Here is a 19,469-nt window from a genome sequence, read left to right as displayed (position 1 = left end):
TCGTTTGAAGTAGGATCTTGATTTCACACGCCACTACCACACATGATTAATTGAAGTCTAGAACTTTTCCCTAATTCCAGAAGTTTCCCCAGCATTTATATTTTAAGCTTCTTAGAAGAAAAGAGTAGTTCGACTGACATGGTTGGAAGAATAATTTAACTCTTTCAGTCCCATTGACTATGAGTTGCAGAAATAAGACAAGAATATGCTTTTACGTCGTGCACTTGCATATGTAATCTTTTGGATTTTCTTTCCATCTCTGGCAGCCAATATGTGGGCTAAAATTAAAAACTGTGGCCAAACTCATTTAAAAACGTATAAATTGACATCATTCATATTTACAAGTGAAATGTCAAACCCTTTCACAGACCAACAGCAAAAGAACCACCCAAAAACAAAATGCTCTTCCCTAAAAATAAAAGATAAACTTAATTTTGTAACTAATACTGATTTTTTACTTCCCTCACTTGTCTTTCCCCAAACATAATGAACAAACCAAAATGAAGTTAATCATATCATGAGTACCGTTTTGTGGTGCTTTGTACCTTAATCAAGATGCAAACATTGCAATGTTGAAGCAACTTAACGGGAGGTCAAGAAACCAACCTAATTGCATTCCATTGTGAAACTTATCTTACAAGGATAAAGAAACTGAATGGGGTGGTCAAGAAAACCAACCTAATCACATTGCATTGTGAAACATGTCTTAGAGGGATGAAGCAACTTAACGAGAGGTCAAGGAAACCAACCTAATTGCATTGCATTGTGAAACTTACCTTGGAGGGATTTTCCAATGTTTGCCAGTCAAGAACAAAGCGAGAGGCGACACTCGTTCAATTGACCAAAGCGAACTTGTGAACTCTTTTCCTGGGTGATGTTGACTCTGTGAACAGATCCAACAATATATACAAATATTCTCTTTTTTAATATAAAATCTAAATAATTAAGGGAATAAGCACAGAGGTTGAGGGCATCCAGCGATTAGCTGGCAACCAATCAGGGTGCAACTGATAGCAGTTGGCTGGGATAGGCTCTAGCACCCACCCCAAACCCCTCACGAACTATTTGAGGTTAAGCGGAATGGAAAATGAATGAAGTTCAGGGAATAGTTTTTACTTTTTGGGGTATTTGGTTTTTAATTTTTTTCATGTTTACAAAGCATTCATTCATCCATCTTCCAAGCCGTGGGTCGCAGGGGTGCCAGAGCTTATTCCAGTTACCTCTGAGCAGTTACCTCGCGGGGTACAATGAGACAAACAACCATTTACGCACACACATACAGGCACGGGATGAACATGCAAACTCCACACAAGAAGGGCAAAGCCCAGGATTTAGCCATTGATGTCAGAACTGTGAGGCAGGCATAATAAACACTCTGCCGCCGTGCCGCCGTATGCAAAGCAATGACTGATATTTCAATACACATATCTAATGCATTGCCACCAATTAGTATATCATGTAGCAGAGTTTATCTGTAATGAAAGATTTGTTTTTATTGACTGCATTTCCACAGTACATAAGGGACACTGAATTTGCAATTAAAACATGTCAAACTAATATAATTAGAGAATGTCCTGTTGATGAAAAGGGTCATTTTTTTTCTTCCATAATCCATTGTATGCAGCTTTGTTATTGTTCCTACAACCATGTGCTTAGTCAGCCATACACTACTTTTTGCTCCTTTTATTTTGACAAGTAGAAGTCAATAAAAATATTTGACACATAAGCTAAGGCTAGTGTTTACTTTTTTTTGTTAAATCACATCAAAGTTGAAAAATTATAAGTATGCTAAAAACAATGCTTTTAAGTTAAACTAGACTATCTGCTTTGATATTGAGGGTTGAGTGGCTATATCTTGATAGTTTTGAGAAAAGCTCAAATGCCCTTTAGTTATGCTTGTAGAGTGAATGTAACCCTGCTTTTATACATTTTAATTATTGTATTTAAAAAAGCTGTAAAATGTCACTGCACGATTTCGGGTAACAAAGTCGTTGAACACCTTTTGCCTAAAATTAAGCTTTCAATCATTCTACCTTTGGGATAGCCTAAAACATTGGACAACATGTTTGCATTAGATTGCAAAAAGCCATGTTAAATTGCACTCATTTGTCCCGTATGGGGTCATTTGATGTGCAAATATACACACCCAGTTGGGAAACCTAAGCAAACTGACTTTATCCCCCACGACTCCTTTTGTCCTCAGTCTTGTAACTATAAAAGAGCCCACTGACTGCAACTCACTATGCTGAAGCGGTCATCATCCACAATGATGCTTCTGTTGTCGCTGCTCCTCCCCAGCTACTTGGGTAAATGACAAAAGATTACAATTGAAAATTTTAACACACTGTCTTAATAGGAATTTCTTTTCCATTTGTTCAAGGACTGAAAGTTTATGAGTAAATTTTAGAGTATAATTAGTCCGCCATCGTTTAGAACATTGTTTTAATGTGTTTCTGACTTGGACAACTTTGGCCTAATTAATAGACATTTCTTGTAAGGCAAAATGTTTGTAGTACTTTTGTAACTATCAAAAACGCATTGTTAACGCCAACAAAATTAAAAGAATAGTCTTGAACTGTCCATGCTTGCATGTCATCTTTATCCAGTAGCTGCTGTGGTGTTGCCGGTCCCCACAAATCATGTGAGGTGGTGTGTCACATCCGAGAAAGAGTTGAGAAAGTGCATGGACCTGGTTGCCAAGGCACCAGTCTTCCGCTGCGTGAAAGAACTCAACTCTATGGCCTGCATTGAAGCCATTAAAGTAAGGATTGTGACCCCCACTTTTCACCAATGGGGTTAAAGCTTCTGTTTTGGGGAGAAAAATATCACTGAGCTTAGTAGAAGTTGCCAAATGTCACCTCGCTTAAACTTTTTACTGTTTTATGTGAACAGGAGGGTCGAGCAGATGCAATTACATTAGATGGAGGGGACATCTACACGGCTGGACTGGAGAACTACAAACTCCATCCCATAATTGGAGAGCAATACATCGACTGTAAGTCAATTCTGCCAATAAGTGAGCATAACCATTTTGAGTAACAATTCCTTGTACAATCTGCTCAGCATCAGGCGGCTGCTACTACGCTGTGGCTGTGGTTAAGAAGGGCACCAATTTCGGCATTAGAGAACTGAATCAGAGGAGATCGTGCCATACTGGTTTGAGAAAATCTGCTGGTTGGAACATGCCAATTGGGACGCTCCTCGAGTTGGGCTTATTGCAGTGGGGAGGCATCGATGACTCGTCTATTGAGGATGGTGAGTCAATTCTGATAATGTGAAGTCTGATTCGAACTAGTTTTGGTTCTTATTTTTTGTAGTGGTGGGTAAGTTCTTCTCGTCCAGCTGTGTCCCTGGCGCAGAAAGGAACTCCTCACTATGTAGAAACTGCAAGGGAGACTGCTCACGGTCCCATGATGAGCCTTACTATGACTACGATGGTGCATTCAAGTGAGTATTGCAGTTAGTTTTTACAGGAGACAAACTTGCTTTCCGAATTTCCATTAGCACAAAATTTGGTTGCTGACAAAAACTGTTTCTAGGTGCCTGGCAGACGACTCTGGAGATGTGGCATTTGTCAAACATCTGACTGTACCAGGTGCGTTCATTCAATGTTTTTGGTCTCCGCATCCAGGGAGGCACCAAATGCTTTTTTTTGTCATGTCAATGCTTTGCAGTGGAAGTATTCAAAAAACAGTTGGAACATCTTAAAGGAATAGAGAGTAGAGTTGGGACAAGGAATGCTTCACCGGCTTCCTATTTGCACCTTGCGTTCATAACTTTACCGTTTAGCATTTTCAAATTCATAACTTGTCTCCTTGCAGAGAACGAGAAGAAAAACTATGAGCTTCTTTGCAAGGACAACACCAGAGCACCCATTGACAACTATGAAAAATGCCACTTGGCTAGAGTACCTGCTCACGCGGTGGTCACCCGCCAAGACGAGACCCTTGCCAATCTGATCTGGGTCAGCCTCATGGGAGTGCAGGTGAGGTCACAAGTCTGTAGCCTATTGTTACTCAGTTAGCTATAAAATGCATGGCCCTCCACACAATCTGCGTAAATTTTTCCCCCACTCAAAATACAGGACTTTGATCTGTTCTCCTCACAAGCCTATGCACCTGCCAAGAATTTGATGTTTAAAGACTCAACAAAAAATCTGGTCCGACTACCTTCCGACACAAACTCCTTCCTGTATCTGGGTGCCGAGTACATGAGCACTGTGCGTTCCTTGAACAGAGGTAAGAACGCAATGTCTGAATCCAGATGAACGCTGTAGAATTTAAAAAAAAATCTTTTATCCAGAATTCCCAACAACCAAATCAAACTCCATCACATGGTGTGCCGTGGGCAAGAAGGAGATGGGTAAATGTGACGAGTGGAGCGTCAGCAGCCTTGTCAAGGATCAAAATAAAATTCTGTGCCATAATGCCCCGAGTGTAGAAGAGTGCCTTAAGAAGATTATGGTGAGATAATATATGTATTTTAGTGGCTCTCTCTCTCGAACAAAGGTATCAAACGCAATATTTTACCGTGGCATCCTTTTGTGACCCTTATAAATGTAAATCCATGTTTTTTGCTATAGACATTTTCCATCATCTTTTAACATATTAATTTTTCCTCTTTTCATGAAATTAAATATTTTCCAAAAATACATATGACAGGCCACTTTATATGTATGAAATTCCAATTGAGGACCCATCTGCATGGCAAGTTCTAAATTTAAAGAAATTTTCCTAACACAACTCTAACTTCTGTCACAAGACAAGTTTCAGTGCTGTGCCCGATTTCTACAACTATTTGATGGTGTTGTCTACTTTTATTTTTCATTTAAGAGCAAAGAGGCAGATGCAATGGCAGTGGATGGAGGAGAGGTATATGTCGCCGGTCAGTGTGGTCTGGTTCCGGCCATGGTGGAGCAATATGATCAAGGTACAGTTATAGTTTTGATTGCTATTTTGACAATTATTTGCTGAAATTACATCTCTGCCATTTCTTCAATAGATAAGTGCAATACACCTGGAGGTAAGCATTATTTTCTTACACCGGTTGCAAACCATTTACAAGGCATCATATATAGTAGACAAGCTTCATATTTTTTCACTGGGGACAGGTAATTGATTTGAGGCATTCTTGCATGATAAAATCAAATGATGTGTTGTGTAGCCTCAGCTTCCTCCTACTACGCTGTCGCCGTGGTCAGGAAGGGTTCCGGAGTAACCTGGACAAACTTGCGGGGAAGGAAGTCCTGCCACACGGGTTATGGCAGAAATGCCGGCTGGAATATTCCCATGGGTAAAATCCACAATGAAACTGGTGATTGTGACTTCAGTAAGTACACCCATGTTTGCATTTAAAAAAATAAAAAACATCATTTAGGGAGGGAGTAAAATCTCATGGCTTGCGCCTTTTCCACAGCTAAATTCTTCAGCGGTGGCTGTGCCCCAGGAGCACCTGAAGGCTCACACTTCTGCTCTCAGTGCGTGGGTAATGGCAAAACTGTGGACAACACATTCAAGTGCAAACCCAGTGCAGAGGAACAATATTACGGATATGCCGGAGCCTTCAGGTATAGTCTTAAGAATAATGGAGATTCCTTTTTTGGGGGTTCTTGTTTATAGAGGGAGTTCCCAGATTATGATAAAGTTCCTTTCCTTAGCTGGTGGTGACTTAAACCAAATTTTTGTTTAATTTCACTTCGGTCTGAACGCAGAAAATACTTCATGTGTGTGTGTACTTAATGTGACTTGACCTTTCATGTTTGTATATGGTTCCTAAATCCTACACTATAAACTTTTCAGGTAAATATATTATTCTTTGGCTGGTGCGACTTATAGTCCGAAAAATACGGTATGCTACCCTCCAGATAAGAGCTCGTGTGTTCTCTTTTTAGATGTCTTGTTGATCGTGCTGGAGACGTTGCCTTCATCAAAGACTCAATTGTTGCAGAAAACAGCGATGGTAATGACACTCATAACCCTCAAAATCACCAATATAACAGCCTTTCATTTATGGTCTGTTGCAGGAAACGGTCCAGACTGGGCCAAATCCCTTCAGAGCAGTGACTACGAGCTAATTTGTCCTGGACAAAGTGGTCCAATGCCAATCACAGAGTTTAAATCTTGCTACCTTGCGATCACCCCAGCCCACGCTGTGGTAACCCGTCCAGAGACTCGTGACGCTGTTGTCAGTATTCTCCAGGAACAGCAGGTAGGGAATACATCTGGGGCCTGACTTATGGTTTAGCTACTTCGTTTGAATTTTTACTATGGCTCCGTTTTAATTTCTAGGCCAGGTTCGGCATGGGTGGCAGCGATTCCATTTTTGCAATGTTCGAGTCCAAGCCTGAGAAGAACCTTCTCTTCAAAGACTCCACCAAATGTCTCCAAGAGGTTCCCAAAGGAACAGACTATAAGGGCTTTTTGAAACCAGATTACATGGGCACCATGTCCTCACTGAGACAATGCAGTAACATTGTTCCAGGTTTGGAGGCTTTTATTGGGCTTAAACCACCTTGAAAGCGTTAGTCTTTTGCCAGAAACAAAATTAAAAATATTTTCTCTCTTTGCAGATTTGGAGAAACTTTGCACATCCCACACCTGTCAGTAGAGACACAAGATGACTCCAAGCTGTTTTTTTTATCGTCATACTGACAGCTTTATTTTGTATTTTCATTCTGATTTCACCATGTATCTCTACTTATCCCCATACCCTTACTTTTTTTCAAATAAAGCATTTTTAATGAAACATACTGAATGAGTCCTTGCACTGAATCCTTGGATGAAAATTTTGGTGGTCGCACTTTGAGTAGATAGGTGTTTGTAAAGGTATGAAATAAAAACATCAACATTAACACTTAAAAAATAAATTATTGTTCAATGCATTTGAACAATGTTGGCAATTAATTTTTTTCACTTTCGACTCCCATTAAATCTATTTGAATTGAATTTTGAATTCTGGTAATAGGTCCATTTCAGAACCTTTTCAATAAATATATAGCAAATTAGAGGTGCATACAATTCATACCTAATTTTTCTTTAATTAATCTTGTGAACCTGTTCTGGTCTTCATATAATTACTTGTACATGTACAGTACTATAAATATTTTTGGAGTGTTTTGCAACACTTGTTCATATTTTTCAAAAATCTGACACTGAGCATATCTGATTATTAAGCAAGTGTTCTGCCAGGTGGAAGGAATTTATTCTAATTACAGGTTAAATCTCGAGCAGGTGGAGTGGCCATCATGAATGAATATCCTGATGTGATTTTTTGGGGAGAATGTTTATATTGAAAGTTTTAACTTGTAACATTAAAAATCAGTGGAAGCATGTGGTAAGCTGCTTCTGCCTTCTAACGTACTATATGAAAGGCAAACATTTTACAATCTTTGTTTTAGCTTATAAATTAGGTCCAGGTGTACAGACATGGCCTCGGCAAGGTCGTAAGATTGAACACACAAGCTGCGGCCACCAGGTGGACGTGAAGACTTGCGGGATGGCTCTGCATGGCCCTCCGAACCAGCTACAGCATACGCAAGAGCCAAATCAGCAGCAGAACTTCATTTCAAGCACAATTTTGTCCTCATTCATGCGGGAAGGCCTTCAACTGATATGCAGCTTTTCCATTCACAAAGATTACTCATACATTGAGTATGTTGATTTCTGGTATTCCGAACAGGAAGCGACGGGAATGACCGGGACTGCATCATCACCTCCAGCATTTCTGGTTGTGGTTTTTGAGAGTCGGTGGTAAAATTGGAGAGATGGAAGAGGGCCTCTCGGGTGAAACACTTTCTGTCTCTGTACCTTCTCAGGGCCTCACACAACTGCTTCTCATTAGCCTCTCCACTTACCTAAACACGCACAACAGCGTTGTCAGTGAAACAGGAAATGCACTGAGCGCAGTCAGTAAATTTATAGCTCGGAGCCCCATGACATAGGGAGGCTTGTATGTCTTCTAAATATAATCAAAGCATAGTGAGGCAGCAAATCCTTTCTTTGAGGTTTTTCTTTGTTGACAGGACACTACAGGAGCTAACTCCAGTGGCGAGCAGACCCAAGAATACCAGCTCCTGCCTGGCCTCCACAAATGCTGATTCCCATCCCGCCTGAAACGTCCAAAGATGCAAGAGAGGGAAGAACCTGTTGACGAGCCCGCAGAAGACTCTCAACCGAATCTCAGTCACTCCGCTCACTGTCATCCACTGTTGAATGGTCGTCGGAGAAATCCAAATGCCCCATGGCTTGAAGCTGGCGGAGGACGTCCAGTTCTTGAGGGCAAACAGCCTGTTGAAAACTTTACGCAGAAAACAGACATCAACGGACGGAGAATCTGGAAAATCCTGAGGGTTTTGTCGTTTATTATCCCTAAAGAAGGAAAAAAGGCAGAAGATTCCCAATGCCAAAAAAGCTTTAGCTTACAATTTCACACCAACATCTCTGACAACTTCGTCCACGTCGTCGAGGTCACCTTTTGTGGCCATCTTCTGCAGTAGCAGGTCAGCCATCTGCTGAGGAATGAGTGATGTTGTCATAAGGAGTAGAAAGCCATCTGCTCGCTTGCGACACAGGTCATCCAAGCTGCAGCACACCTGAGCCAAGCACAGGACATACACACCATCTGGAATTTTGACCCTTTGGCTGCCCGATGCTGGGACGATTTATGCTTCCGGAAAATTGCATTTTACTTATATATGAAGCTTCTATTTCCTTCCTTTGCATTATTTTCCGATGTTTGTGGAGACCTTTTCCCTTCCAAATATGCCAATATTAGCTTTCTTAGATCGGTCATATATTTATTCTGATTATTTTTGGCATTTAAAAGCCGAAAGAAATGTTCGTCTGCACTCTCCTTTTTGTTTACATGCATATATTTTGGTCGTGAGCTTTGAGATTTTTTGTAAATAAAATATGTGCATTAGATTTGGGTTACTAAATTTAGCCAAACATTCATGAGAGGCGTGTGTTAAACACATCCAGTACGTGACAGTATGACACTTGACTCGCTGTACAATGTCACAAGAGACTAAAACTGAGGCTGGAGTCTATTTTTATCGCAAATGCAAGTTAAATCACATAATCCATCGGACCCCCACAAGGCATTGGGAACAAAACAAATGTTGAGCAGTCTGTGACATCAACTAAAACAGTGGCATTGGCAAATGTATTATGCCACAGCAAAATCTAAATTATCCACAAAAATTAAATGAATCAAACATTTATTGAGGTAAACCAATACAACCTGAATACAACGATTTCATGCCATATCTGCTTGCACGCATCTCTCCATCTTAACTAAATGTATGCCATTGACGGCAATAGACATCCAATCCATTTATAGACTGGACATTCAGCGTATTTATCCATCCACCAAGCATTCACAATCACTCGCACTCATGTACAAGCATACGTCACTTTTTCAGGGTCACGCAAAAGAGCCCACACGCCATGCTCTCACACACAAGAAAAATAAAAACATCCTGTCCCAAATATCATAAGCAAAGCTGTCCTCCCACATGGTTAAGCACATCTCCCCATGCAGAGCAAGCCAATTTCATCAAAGCCTGAGCTTCCTTCCACTTTCAAAACACTGAGCCGAAGGGGCGTCTTGCCACACATTGTCCTCATGAGCGCATAAACACAGCTGCCAATTCCGTTTTGGACCGCCACGAGACACACGGAATCAGATCCAAAACAGACCATCTTCAAGCTACCGGACTGTCAACATCGTACATTCAATTTGGTCGGAAGTTAAGACAATATGGTCAATCGTCTTGAAGAGGAGGGGCTCCTTTGCTATAAATTCTGACATGATATCAGCACAAGAAGGCAGGGCCAAGTCTCCTCTTCCCCGTGACTACTGAGGAAACCAAAGCATCAGCCTCCCTCTTTTTTGCACATGGACCACCCTCTTGTGTTCTTCTACCGTGCCGGGTCGGCTGCGAGCGGGCCTTCATTCTCGATGAGAGCAAAGACTCAGGAAGCGTGAGGAGAGCATGGATTGTAGGACAACTCCACGCAAATAAGACCTGGACCTTTCAATCAGCTTCTACTGGACCGCTGACAACCACAAAAGGTAAGAGGTTATTCTAAAATGAGAAGGAATGAAAAAAAAATCTACCTATTGACATTCTTTAGTCGCCGCTATAAAGTAAGTCATATTTCAACCATTTTCTGCATGTCTTTTTGCGGCCCTCCTCATCATAAACAGTATGTATAAAGCTCATATGTCATCCCTCAGGACCCAAACAGAGCATGATTAGATCCGTCTGTTCTATGGAAAAAAAAGGACAATTGGCGTAGTCTGTACTCTTAGACAGTAAAAGGGGAAAGTCATATTTTATGCCACACATTTGCCGCAGTTATATCGGGGTCATCGCCAGTGGGTGGTCAATGAAGTCAACCGGTGGTCAGGAGAAGGAAGTTTGTAAAGTTGGTCATGTTTATTTAAAATATCGGAACGATCGCTGGCAAAAAAATGAGAGGTTAAACTGCCGAGGCAAGGAGGAGTTTTACGTCGAGAGCGCCTATGACGTCTGCGGAGCCACCGTGTAAACTCCGTCTCTCCTGTCAGGCCACGGGCTCCTCGTGAGATTCATATTAGGAGCTCAGATTGCGTAGACGAGAGATGATTGCAAAAAGACAGGAAAAAGTTCCCTGCGGGCGAAATTAACAGACTGACAGTGCCAAGGCGTTTCGGAGCTCTGACACACGGCCCATTTTCCACCGAGTGTCTTTTCCTTTCCCCTCAGATGGTTTATAATGTCATACAACAAGGAGAATATTGTTTACTGTCCGTATGCGACAGCCACGGGGAGTTGCTGAAAATGTGTGCACGTCTGGGTGGACACGTTCCCTCTGCAACTAAGTTGTAGTGATTTAAAACATCATTTTCCAAAGATGTCCACAAAAGAGTATTATTCCTGCCTAAGCAGCAGTTTACGCTTCTGTAGTGATTTGGGATGGCTCCCATTTGCTGTGGTGCAGACTCATCAGTACACATGAAGAGTTGACCGCAGGAATGATCCAAGCAAGCATTCTGTCGATGTCTATATTTTATATATATTTCTCTTCTTTTGCCTTTTTTCTTGTTTGGCTTGTTTGGATGAGCTCCACTGAAAAGTAGGTCGTACCGGGAGCCTTCCATGCCTTCGCTTTATCGCCTTGGCCATACAGACCCCAGACGGCCTTCTGAAAGGATGCGGCCCGCCGTGCCAAAATCAGCTCAAAGCTGGCGTTCCATTAGCCCGACTCAAAGAGCCAAGGCAGAAACATCTTTTACTTTTGCATAGTTGAACGTCACCCTCTTCTTCTCCATTTGAGATCCTGTCAAAACCAATAAGAAGCAAAGAACACGCTCCTGCCAAAAGTTGACTCAATAACTCAGCGCTCATAAATCAGTCTTTCTCCTCCCCCCACTGGTTCTGAAACCCATCAATTTCCTCTATTTTGCTGAAAAATTCAGATTTTTTGATTGGGAGCAGCCAAGACGGAAAAAACAGGTCCAATAGATGTTTTCCCCTATTGCGCTGTGAATTCACAAGAGAAAGAGTTTCATGTTTTTTCTATCTCTCTCTCCTCACAATGGTAGTTCAGGTAAACCATGTTAAAAACGGATTCAGGAACTGCCCACACCCAGATACCTGATACTGATGAAGGGCTATAATTAAAGACAAGCCACAAGTAAAAGCACTGAAAATAAGATTCTTGACCGTTTTGGTGGGTGGGTGGCATGTCTCTACCTAAACCACAAAAGAATCACAGGTCCCATTACCCAGTGGGCTTTTTTTGATGACTTTGACAGAAGTCCGATCTTTGTTATTGAGGAGGAGCTGGATTTTTATGACTGCTTTCGTGATTATCATCTAAGACACACGTGTCAAAGTGGCAGCCCGGGGGCCAAATCTGGCCCACCGCATCATTTTGTGTGGCCCGGGAAAGTAAATGATGAGTGCCGACTTTCTGTTTTAGGATCAAATTAAAATGAAGAGTATAGATGTATATTAAATTTCCTGATTTTCCCCCTTTTAAATCAATCATTGTAATTTTTTAATCCATTTTTCTGTGTTTTTAGTTCAAAAATCATTTTGTAAAATCTAAAAATATATTTTTAAAAAAAGCTAAAATAAACATAGTTTTAGATCTATAAAAACGGAATATTCAGGGCTTTTAGTCCAGTTCTTTTAATCCATTTATAAAAAAAAAATCTAAATATTATATCTAAAATGGTCCGGCCCACGTGAAATCAAGTTGACGTTAAAGCGGCCCGCAAACCAACCCGAGTCTGACCCCCTTGATCTAAGAGTAAGTATGAAACAACTGCTTGTGTATAGTGAAGTCATTCATTATTAGCATTTTGGACCGTATCCTGCTGTTTTTGGAAAAGATGAGACTTTGTACGGAAATAAAACAGCCAATATTGATGACAAAAAGTCTGAAAACAACTGCTCTAAGGAAAATGTTCTCTTCTTGCATTTGTCTTCACAGAAATCTTTGTTTATCGTGAGAAAGCAACAAAGAAAGAACAATGGGACCTGGAATGTGGAACTTGTTTACTTTGTTCAGTCTGTCCTTATGGAGCATCAGTGAAGGCCTCATCCAAAATCCCCTCATCTCCCGGGCACGAAGAGCTCCAGAAGCCAATGGAGACAACTCCAAGTGCTCATACACCTTTCTAGTCCCTGAGCAGAAGATCACAGGACCCATCTGCGCAACCAGTGGCCCCGTCCCAGACAAAGACCGGGTGACTCGCCTCGATGTGGCATCGGTGCGTGACCTTCTCTCAAAGCAAAGACGGGAGATGGAGACGCTGAAACTGGTAGTGGACGTAGATGGCAACCTGGTGAACGAGATGAAGCTCCTGAGAAAAGAGAGCAGGAACATGAATTCTCGGGTGACCCAGCTGTACATGCAACTGCTGCACGAAATCATCAGGAAGAGGGACAACTCACTAGAGCTGGCTCAGTTGGAGACACGGATCCTTAACGCCACCGCCGAGTCGCTGCGGCTAACCTCTCGTTACAAGGAACTGGAGGCCAAATATGCCGCCCTCTCGGCAATGGTAAACAACCAGTCGGTGGTGATCAGCGCTCTGGAAGAGAGTTGCATGAAAATGCAGGATCGCCGACAAGAGCCGCCACCGCTGGGCCCTCCCATGGTGCACGTGGTCCCTGAGAACATTCCGGTCAACGTCCCACGGATCACCAATGAGATCCGAGGGGATAACAGTGGAGGATTCGCCCGTGAACGGGGCTCTCGTTCTGGGCCGTCCCCGACCGGCGGAACTCTGGAAGTTCAGAAACCTCCTCAGACTAACTTTAGTGCTGAAGGTGAGTTAATAAACACGCTATGTCACAGGTGTCAAAGAGCCGGCCCGGGGGCCAAATCTGGCCCGCCGCCTCATTTTGTGCGGCCCGAGGAAGTAAATCATGAGTGCCAACTTTCTGTTTCAGGATCAAATTCAAATGATTATAGATTTACATTATATTTCCTGATTTTCCCCTTTTTAAAAACAATCATTGCAATTTTTTTAATCCATTTTTTTTCTTTTGTGTTTTTAGTTCAAAAAGCATTTTGTAAAATCGAAAAATAAATATAGAAATATTTTCCATTTTCCACTTTAAAAAAATATGTTCCCATTTGAAATAAAAAATAAGATATTTTCCATGACTAAGAAAAAAAAGCTCAAATAAACATAGTTTTAGATCTATAAAAACAGACTATTTAGGGCTTTTGATCCAGTACTTTTAATCCATTTTTTTTTAATAATCTAAATATTAGATCTAAAATGGTCCAGCCCACATTAAATGGCGTTGACGTTAACGAACTAACCCGAGTTTAACACCCTTGCGTGTTTCAGAAATCACATCATCATATCCGAATGGTCCACAATAGAGCAATTTGAAGCAACTGTTTGTATCTTTATATATGGCCAAAAAAGTAATACATTTTATTTTCGTTTTATTTACATTTTTTTAATCGATAGGCAGCCATTCGCTGGGCACAAGGAGACAGACAACCATACACACTCGCACTCATACCTAGGGGAAATTTAAAGTGTTCAATCAGCCTACTATGCTTGTATTTCTAGGATGTGAGATGAAACCAGAGTACCCAGATAAAACCCACGCGAGCTCGGGAAGAACATGCAAACTCGACGGGATTATTTTGTTGTTGTTGATGTTTTTGGTCATGAAACAAATACTAAATTTTAATCCGTCTGTAAAAATTTGTTCTAAAGTTACAAGTTCCACAAAATTATTCTATTTTCTCTCTTTTAAATTATATAAAAAAGATACTGAATAACTGAAGGAAGGAATAAAATAGTATGTAACATTTCTAGGGTTTTTTCACCCCAAAAAGAGTCTGTAATGTTTGGTAGTGAGGTTCTAGAAAATGGTGTAGGAACATTTAACAAGCATTCCGATTGTTGGTAATCGTACACAAATGAACGTCTTTTACGCCGATTTATTGATTCATTTGCACAGCATTCAACACTTTGCAGGTCAACCATAACAAAATTATACATGCTGAATTTGATTTCAGCTGCAGGTGGTCTAGTGGCCCCATTTTCAAAGGTTAAAGATCTGCAAATTCAGCTGCAGTTGGGCTCCTTGCTCAACAGTAAGCGTAAATACCAGTGTGGAAACAAAAATGCTGTCATGTCTGAAACGAGACTGGGGACTTAAAGCAAAGCAAAGAAAACCCTCAGCAGGCCGATTTTGCTCATCAACAGAAATTCCTCGCACATTTGGCTCCCCCTCACCCAAGAATAATAAAGTGTGTAAGGTTTCTGTGCGGCTGTATATGGAAATGATCCTTTTCAAGACTGTTCCATTGCTTTGCAGACATGGACCAAACCCAAGACTGGCATGATAGGCTCAAACCACTAAGTGCCCCTGGGATACCAAATCCAGTGCTTAATATTTCATAAACTACTCCATGAAGAAAAGAGAATATAGAATATATATTTGTGTTCCTACTATCATTAGTTGCATAGGCTTTGCTTTACTCTTGAGTATGACACACGTGATTGTAATTGAAAATTCCGAGCCATACAGGAATCGTCTTGATGAATACCAGACTGTATACAATAGTTAACGAAGGAATGAGGGTAGCTAATTAATTAAGTGACCTAATTAGCCCCTCTTTCCTCTGCGTTTCCCAGACAATCATTGAAAACTATGTTTTCAATTAGTCAGGCTGTGAGAGGCCGTTTGGCCGACCAGATGTCAACAAAAGGCAATGTTTTGCATTAAATCTCATAAAATGTCTTACCCAAGCAGAAGCTTGTCTAGCGGTGCAGCTGGTTCTGAGTGATTCTTTGTAAACGGCGATTGAAATGTTCAACTGGAAGAAAATCCTAAACATAAACAAAACACAGAATATAGTAGTAGCTGAAGTGATTACCCAGATTAACAAATTACAGTCTGCCGAATTCACAGTAGCACAAGATCCCATCTTGTTTATGTTACTCCAACATATTAGTATAGTATTTCACTTTGTTGCAATGCCAATGACGGGGAGAATGCGAAACAGCGGTTTTCAAACATTTTGCAGCAAGTATCATATCAAACAATATGTTGCTCTATGTTGTAGCAACATTAACTCATTGGTTGCCATTGACAACGCTAGATGTCCAATCCACTGTCAGAGGCACTAAACATGAACTCGACGTCTATCACCATCAATAATAGCCAACAAGTTAAAATACGGTTGTGTGGTAGGCTAAAATGTTCTGGGGAAAAAATATTAGGTTTTAGTTATTTCTGTACTTCACAGTTTTACTTTGAAAACTGCGCTTAGATTTTGTGAAAAACAATGCAATGTAGCTAAGTATATTGAGTTAATTGGAATTACTATTAGAACTTAGTTCCAAATGTTTGGGGAATACTAGATCTTAAACATAAATGTGAATATTTTGTAGTTTAAGTTGAATACAACTAAACTCTAGATTTAGAAGAAGAAAAAAACTTTAACGCTTTAAATTTAGTCAAGCTTTTGTCTAGAAAGCCCACATGCAAGTAGTGGTACTTTTTTTGGAACCACTGGTATAAAGATGGATAATCACGCGGTTCTGCTGGATACTAACTTACCATAATGTCAATTCCCATCAACTGTGATGGGCTTCCAACCTATTTGAATGAATGTAGGATAGATTCTTAAACAGACATACTGATTGACTATCTGGCAAAAGAAAGGCAGATTTGAATGATGTTAACATTGTGGCCGTCTTTCCCGAAAGGTCCATTCCGAGACTGCCTGGAGGCTCAAGAGGCCGGCCACGTCAGCAGCGGCATGTACCTGATCAAACCTGATGAGGCGGAGAAGTCCATGCAGGTCTGGTGTGAACAAGACATGGACAACGGAGGCTGGACTGTGATTCTCAGCAGGAAAGACGGCTCTGTTAACTTCTTCAGGAACTGGGAAAATTACAAGGTAATGGCACTGACTCTTGGTGTTTCCTCAACCTCAGAGAGCTTCAGCCAGAGATAACAGAGCTCCCTTTATAAGACTAACAGGAACCTTTCAGGGGGACCATTTCCTATAGGTCAGAATCCTTGTGTTTTCATTGTAAAATATTATGCTGCGTCAGCAGTGTTATTCATCGCAGGCTTTTTCGTTTGAGATTTCCATTATGAAATATTATCTGGCCCCAATGGAAAAGTATGTTCCACAGCTCAATCTGTAGGTTTTTTTTCTTTCTTTCCAAAACCGCTACTACTGCAGTGCTTTCCTGGATGGATAGCTGGTTGGCTTAGTGTATAGCGCTACACATGGACCCTCTCATCAAAGATCTGTGAGGAATAGGTGGAGTATGTCATTGCGGCAAATTTTGGTTGGCCATTCACTGCTTCATTCAGCAAAATAATGGCTAAGTGAGAGTGAAATTGGGCTCTTTGACATTGAGTCACCGCTGTGCTGGCCTCCAAAACCACAACAAGTGCGTTCAAGGAGACTCACGCAATCCAAGAGGGGAGGGGTTTAACCAAAAGTCCCCATTATTCATCAAATGTTGGCTGACTAATCCACAATCGCAGACCACAACCATCTCTACTGCATAAAGTGTTCTCGAGGCACATTGCCAGAATGTTCATGGTTAGTCAACACAAAGGGCCAAGCCAGTTTTCCTGTTTGTGATTACTGGAATCCTGAGGATTATTTTCAGAAATTTATCTTTTGAATCCAAAAGGAATCGACTATTGCCTGGGTTACTGTGATAACCAGAAAAGATTTGCCTTGACGTCTTTATCTCGTGATCCTGAAGTACTCCTAAAAAAAAAAACCTGCAAATGTTTTGCTCTCATCTGAAACCTTCATTGTAATCTTTTTTCTTTCTCCCAGAGTGGATTTGGCAACACAGATGGGGAATACTGGCTCGGTCTGGAAGGCATTTACAGACTTGGACGTCAGGGTGACTACAAGCTACAGGTGGAGCTGGAGGACTGGATGGACAAGAAGGTGTATGCTCAGTATAGTAGCTTCCACCTGGAACCGGAGAGCGAAGGATACCGGCTTAGATTGGGCACGTATCGAGGCAACGCTGGCGACTCCCTGAGCAGTCACAACGGAAAACAATTTACTACTCTGGATCGAGACAAGGACGCCTTCTCAGGTATTTATTTCTTCAACAGCTCATCGATAAATGCCGTTCATGAACTAAAAGCCAACAATATCATCTTCCCGTGGCAGGCAACTGTGCCCATTTCCACAAAGGAGGTTGGTGGTACAACGCTTGTGGCCAAGCCAATCTGAATGGCGTGTGGTACAGTGGAGGAGTCTACAGAAGCAAATTCCAAGACGGGATCTTCTGGGCAGATTACGGCGGGGGCTTCTACTCGATGAAGTCGGTCCGCTTGATGATTCGTTCCATTGATGGATAAGACACTGGACTCTGCTGGTCCGCACGTGAAACTTGAAACTAATTTCAAAGCGTGACATTAAAAATTATCATTTAAAGGAGATCGAGATCAACATCTTAAGCGCATAGCAATCCCTCCTTCTACAGATCGGACTTCTCTGTTTATATGTACATGCGTACCGTAAAAGCATAAATTGAGAGCTATACCAATATTATATAAATACACATTGGGTAAGAGTAAGTAAAATTAACAACTGCAGGTGCAGTTTAATGAGTGTTATGAAATTAGTTTTCTTTATTCTTGCTACATAAAAACAGGAGGTTAACATTCTAATGTACAGTAGCTCTTCCTACCTCACTGCCAATATAAACATCTGAAGGAAACATACATTTTGGGTGTTTAACTTGTGCATTAGATCCTGGAAACTGGAAAAAAAAAGTTTGTTTCAAGTTTCCTTTTGACTCAATCCCTCTCTAATCCTTTTCATTTTTTCTTTGAAAATCATTTTCTCACAACACTTCAAATGACCTTGGTGCGATAAATGTAACTACTTTGAGCAGCAACAGTAATTTATATGTATTTAACTTATCATAATAATAAAGAGGACCCGGTGTCCTAAAGGAAAGGATGTATATCGATATATTTTCTTCTCGCTTATGAATGTCATGCTTATTTTACTAATTCTCTTGTGGAACTTTGTGTTGTTTTGCAGGTTAAAAGTTAAAGGCACTTAGATAAATGACAAGAAACGCATTTCGCAAGGTCTACATGAAGTAATAAAAAAGGATGATGGAATCAGTCCAGATTTCCAGTTATTCCCACTTGCTCTTTTTAAAAACACAGACATTTACATTCTTTCCACATAAAACCTTTTGAACTTGTGTTTTCTTTTGCCATCTGCAGTATAAGTAAGCACTGATATGAAAGTAAAGTTTGTATTCTTTTTGAAGAGAAGAGCTTTGAACTGGCTAGTGTTTATCAACACATTGAAGACAGCCTTCTTTTAACTAAAAATCCAACTGTCTTGCTGTTTGATCACATTGGTTTTCACATCTGTCAGCTCTCCCACTTCAAGTGGATTGGACATTTATTATGTCAATAGCAGCCAGAATTGAGAATTGAGGTCAAACTTGGCAGTTTTTAAAGTAAACATTTCCTTTTGTTTCCTGCTATTAAGTACAGCAAAGTTTAGTTGTTGTTTTTTGTTATTCTTTGTCAAGGTGGCATGCACGTTTCAAGTTTATCAAATGGATGTGAATTTTATAAATCCATGGTTGTTTCCAATCTATGAGAAGAAACAGATTGTGTTAATGGAAAGAAAGTAGTCAGAGCAATGCTCTGGAACATTCTGTACTTGAGTACTATTGAAATACAGCGTTCTGTTCAACTCTCATGATTGTGTGATCCCTGGTGCAGAAACACATTGACGGAAGACAGATATAAATTTCACAATAACACTTCATTCAGAGTGGTAACACATTTTTTTGTTGATAAATGGAAAATAGAATGGAAATGGAAAAAACAATTTATCCGTTTGTCTATGACTCATAACCACAATAATTTAGTACATTTTTCAGAGTATCCGTCACACCATTGTTGGTGTTATCCC

The 19,469-nt window shown here is 40.7% G+C and overlaps 2 protein-coding genes across 2 annotated transcripts; both read left to right on the top strand.

Moving 5' to 3' along the window:
- Nucleotides 1-2,678: 2,678 nt before the first annotated feature.
- Nucleotides 2,679-6,694, top strand: LOC144085605 (serotransferrin-like). Its single transcript, XM_077615065.1, has 16 exons — nt 2,679-2,761; nt 2,893-2,995; nt 3,064-3,255; nt 3,318-3,447; nt 3,540-3,595; nt 3,822-3,985; nt 4,085-4,238; nt 4,303-4,463; nt 4,833-4,929; nt 5,002-5,022; nt 5,164-5,328; nt 5,416-5,566; nt 5,891-5,958; nt 6,023-6,207; nt 6,288-6,480; nt 6,569-6,694. Exons 1-16 carry the CDS (start codon nt 2,684-2,686, stop codon nt 6,604-6,606), a joined length of 1,956 nt encoding a protein of 651 aa, XP_077471191.1. The 5' UTR covers nt 2,679-2,683; the 3' UTR covers nt 6,607-6,694.
- A 2,905-nt stretch (nt 6,695-9,599) lies between these two features.
- LOC144086262 (angiopoietin-related protein 1-like) lies at nt 9,600-19,253 on the top strand. Its single transcript, XM_077616137.1, has 5 exons — nt 9,600-10,074; nt 12,486-13,327; nt 16,243-16,436; nt 17,343-17,613; nt 17,691-19,253. Exons 2-5 carry the CDS (start codon nt 12,526-12,528, stop codon nt 17,879-17,881), a joined length of 1,458 nt encoding a protein of 485 aa, XP_077472263.1. The 5' UTR covers nt 9,600-10,074; nt 12,486-12,525; the 3' UTR covers nt 17,882-19,253.
- Nucleotides 19,254-19,469: the final 216 nt, after the last annotated feature.

This window comes from Stigmatopora argus, chromosome 12 (assembly GCF_051989625.1).
Source record: "Stigmatopora argus isolate UIUO_Sarg chromosome 12, RoL_Sarg_1.0, whole genome shotgun sequence".
Taxonomy (NCBI): Eukaryota; Metazoa; Chordata; class Actinopteri; order Syngnathiformes; family Syngnathidae; genus Stigmatopora; species Stigmatopora argus.
Note: the sequence above shows the minus strand (reverse complement) of the source record. Positions and strands in the feature narration are given on the sequence as shown.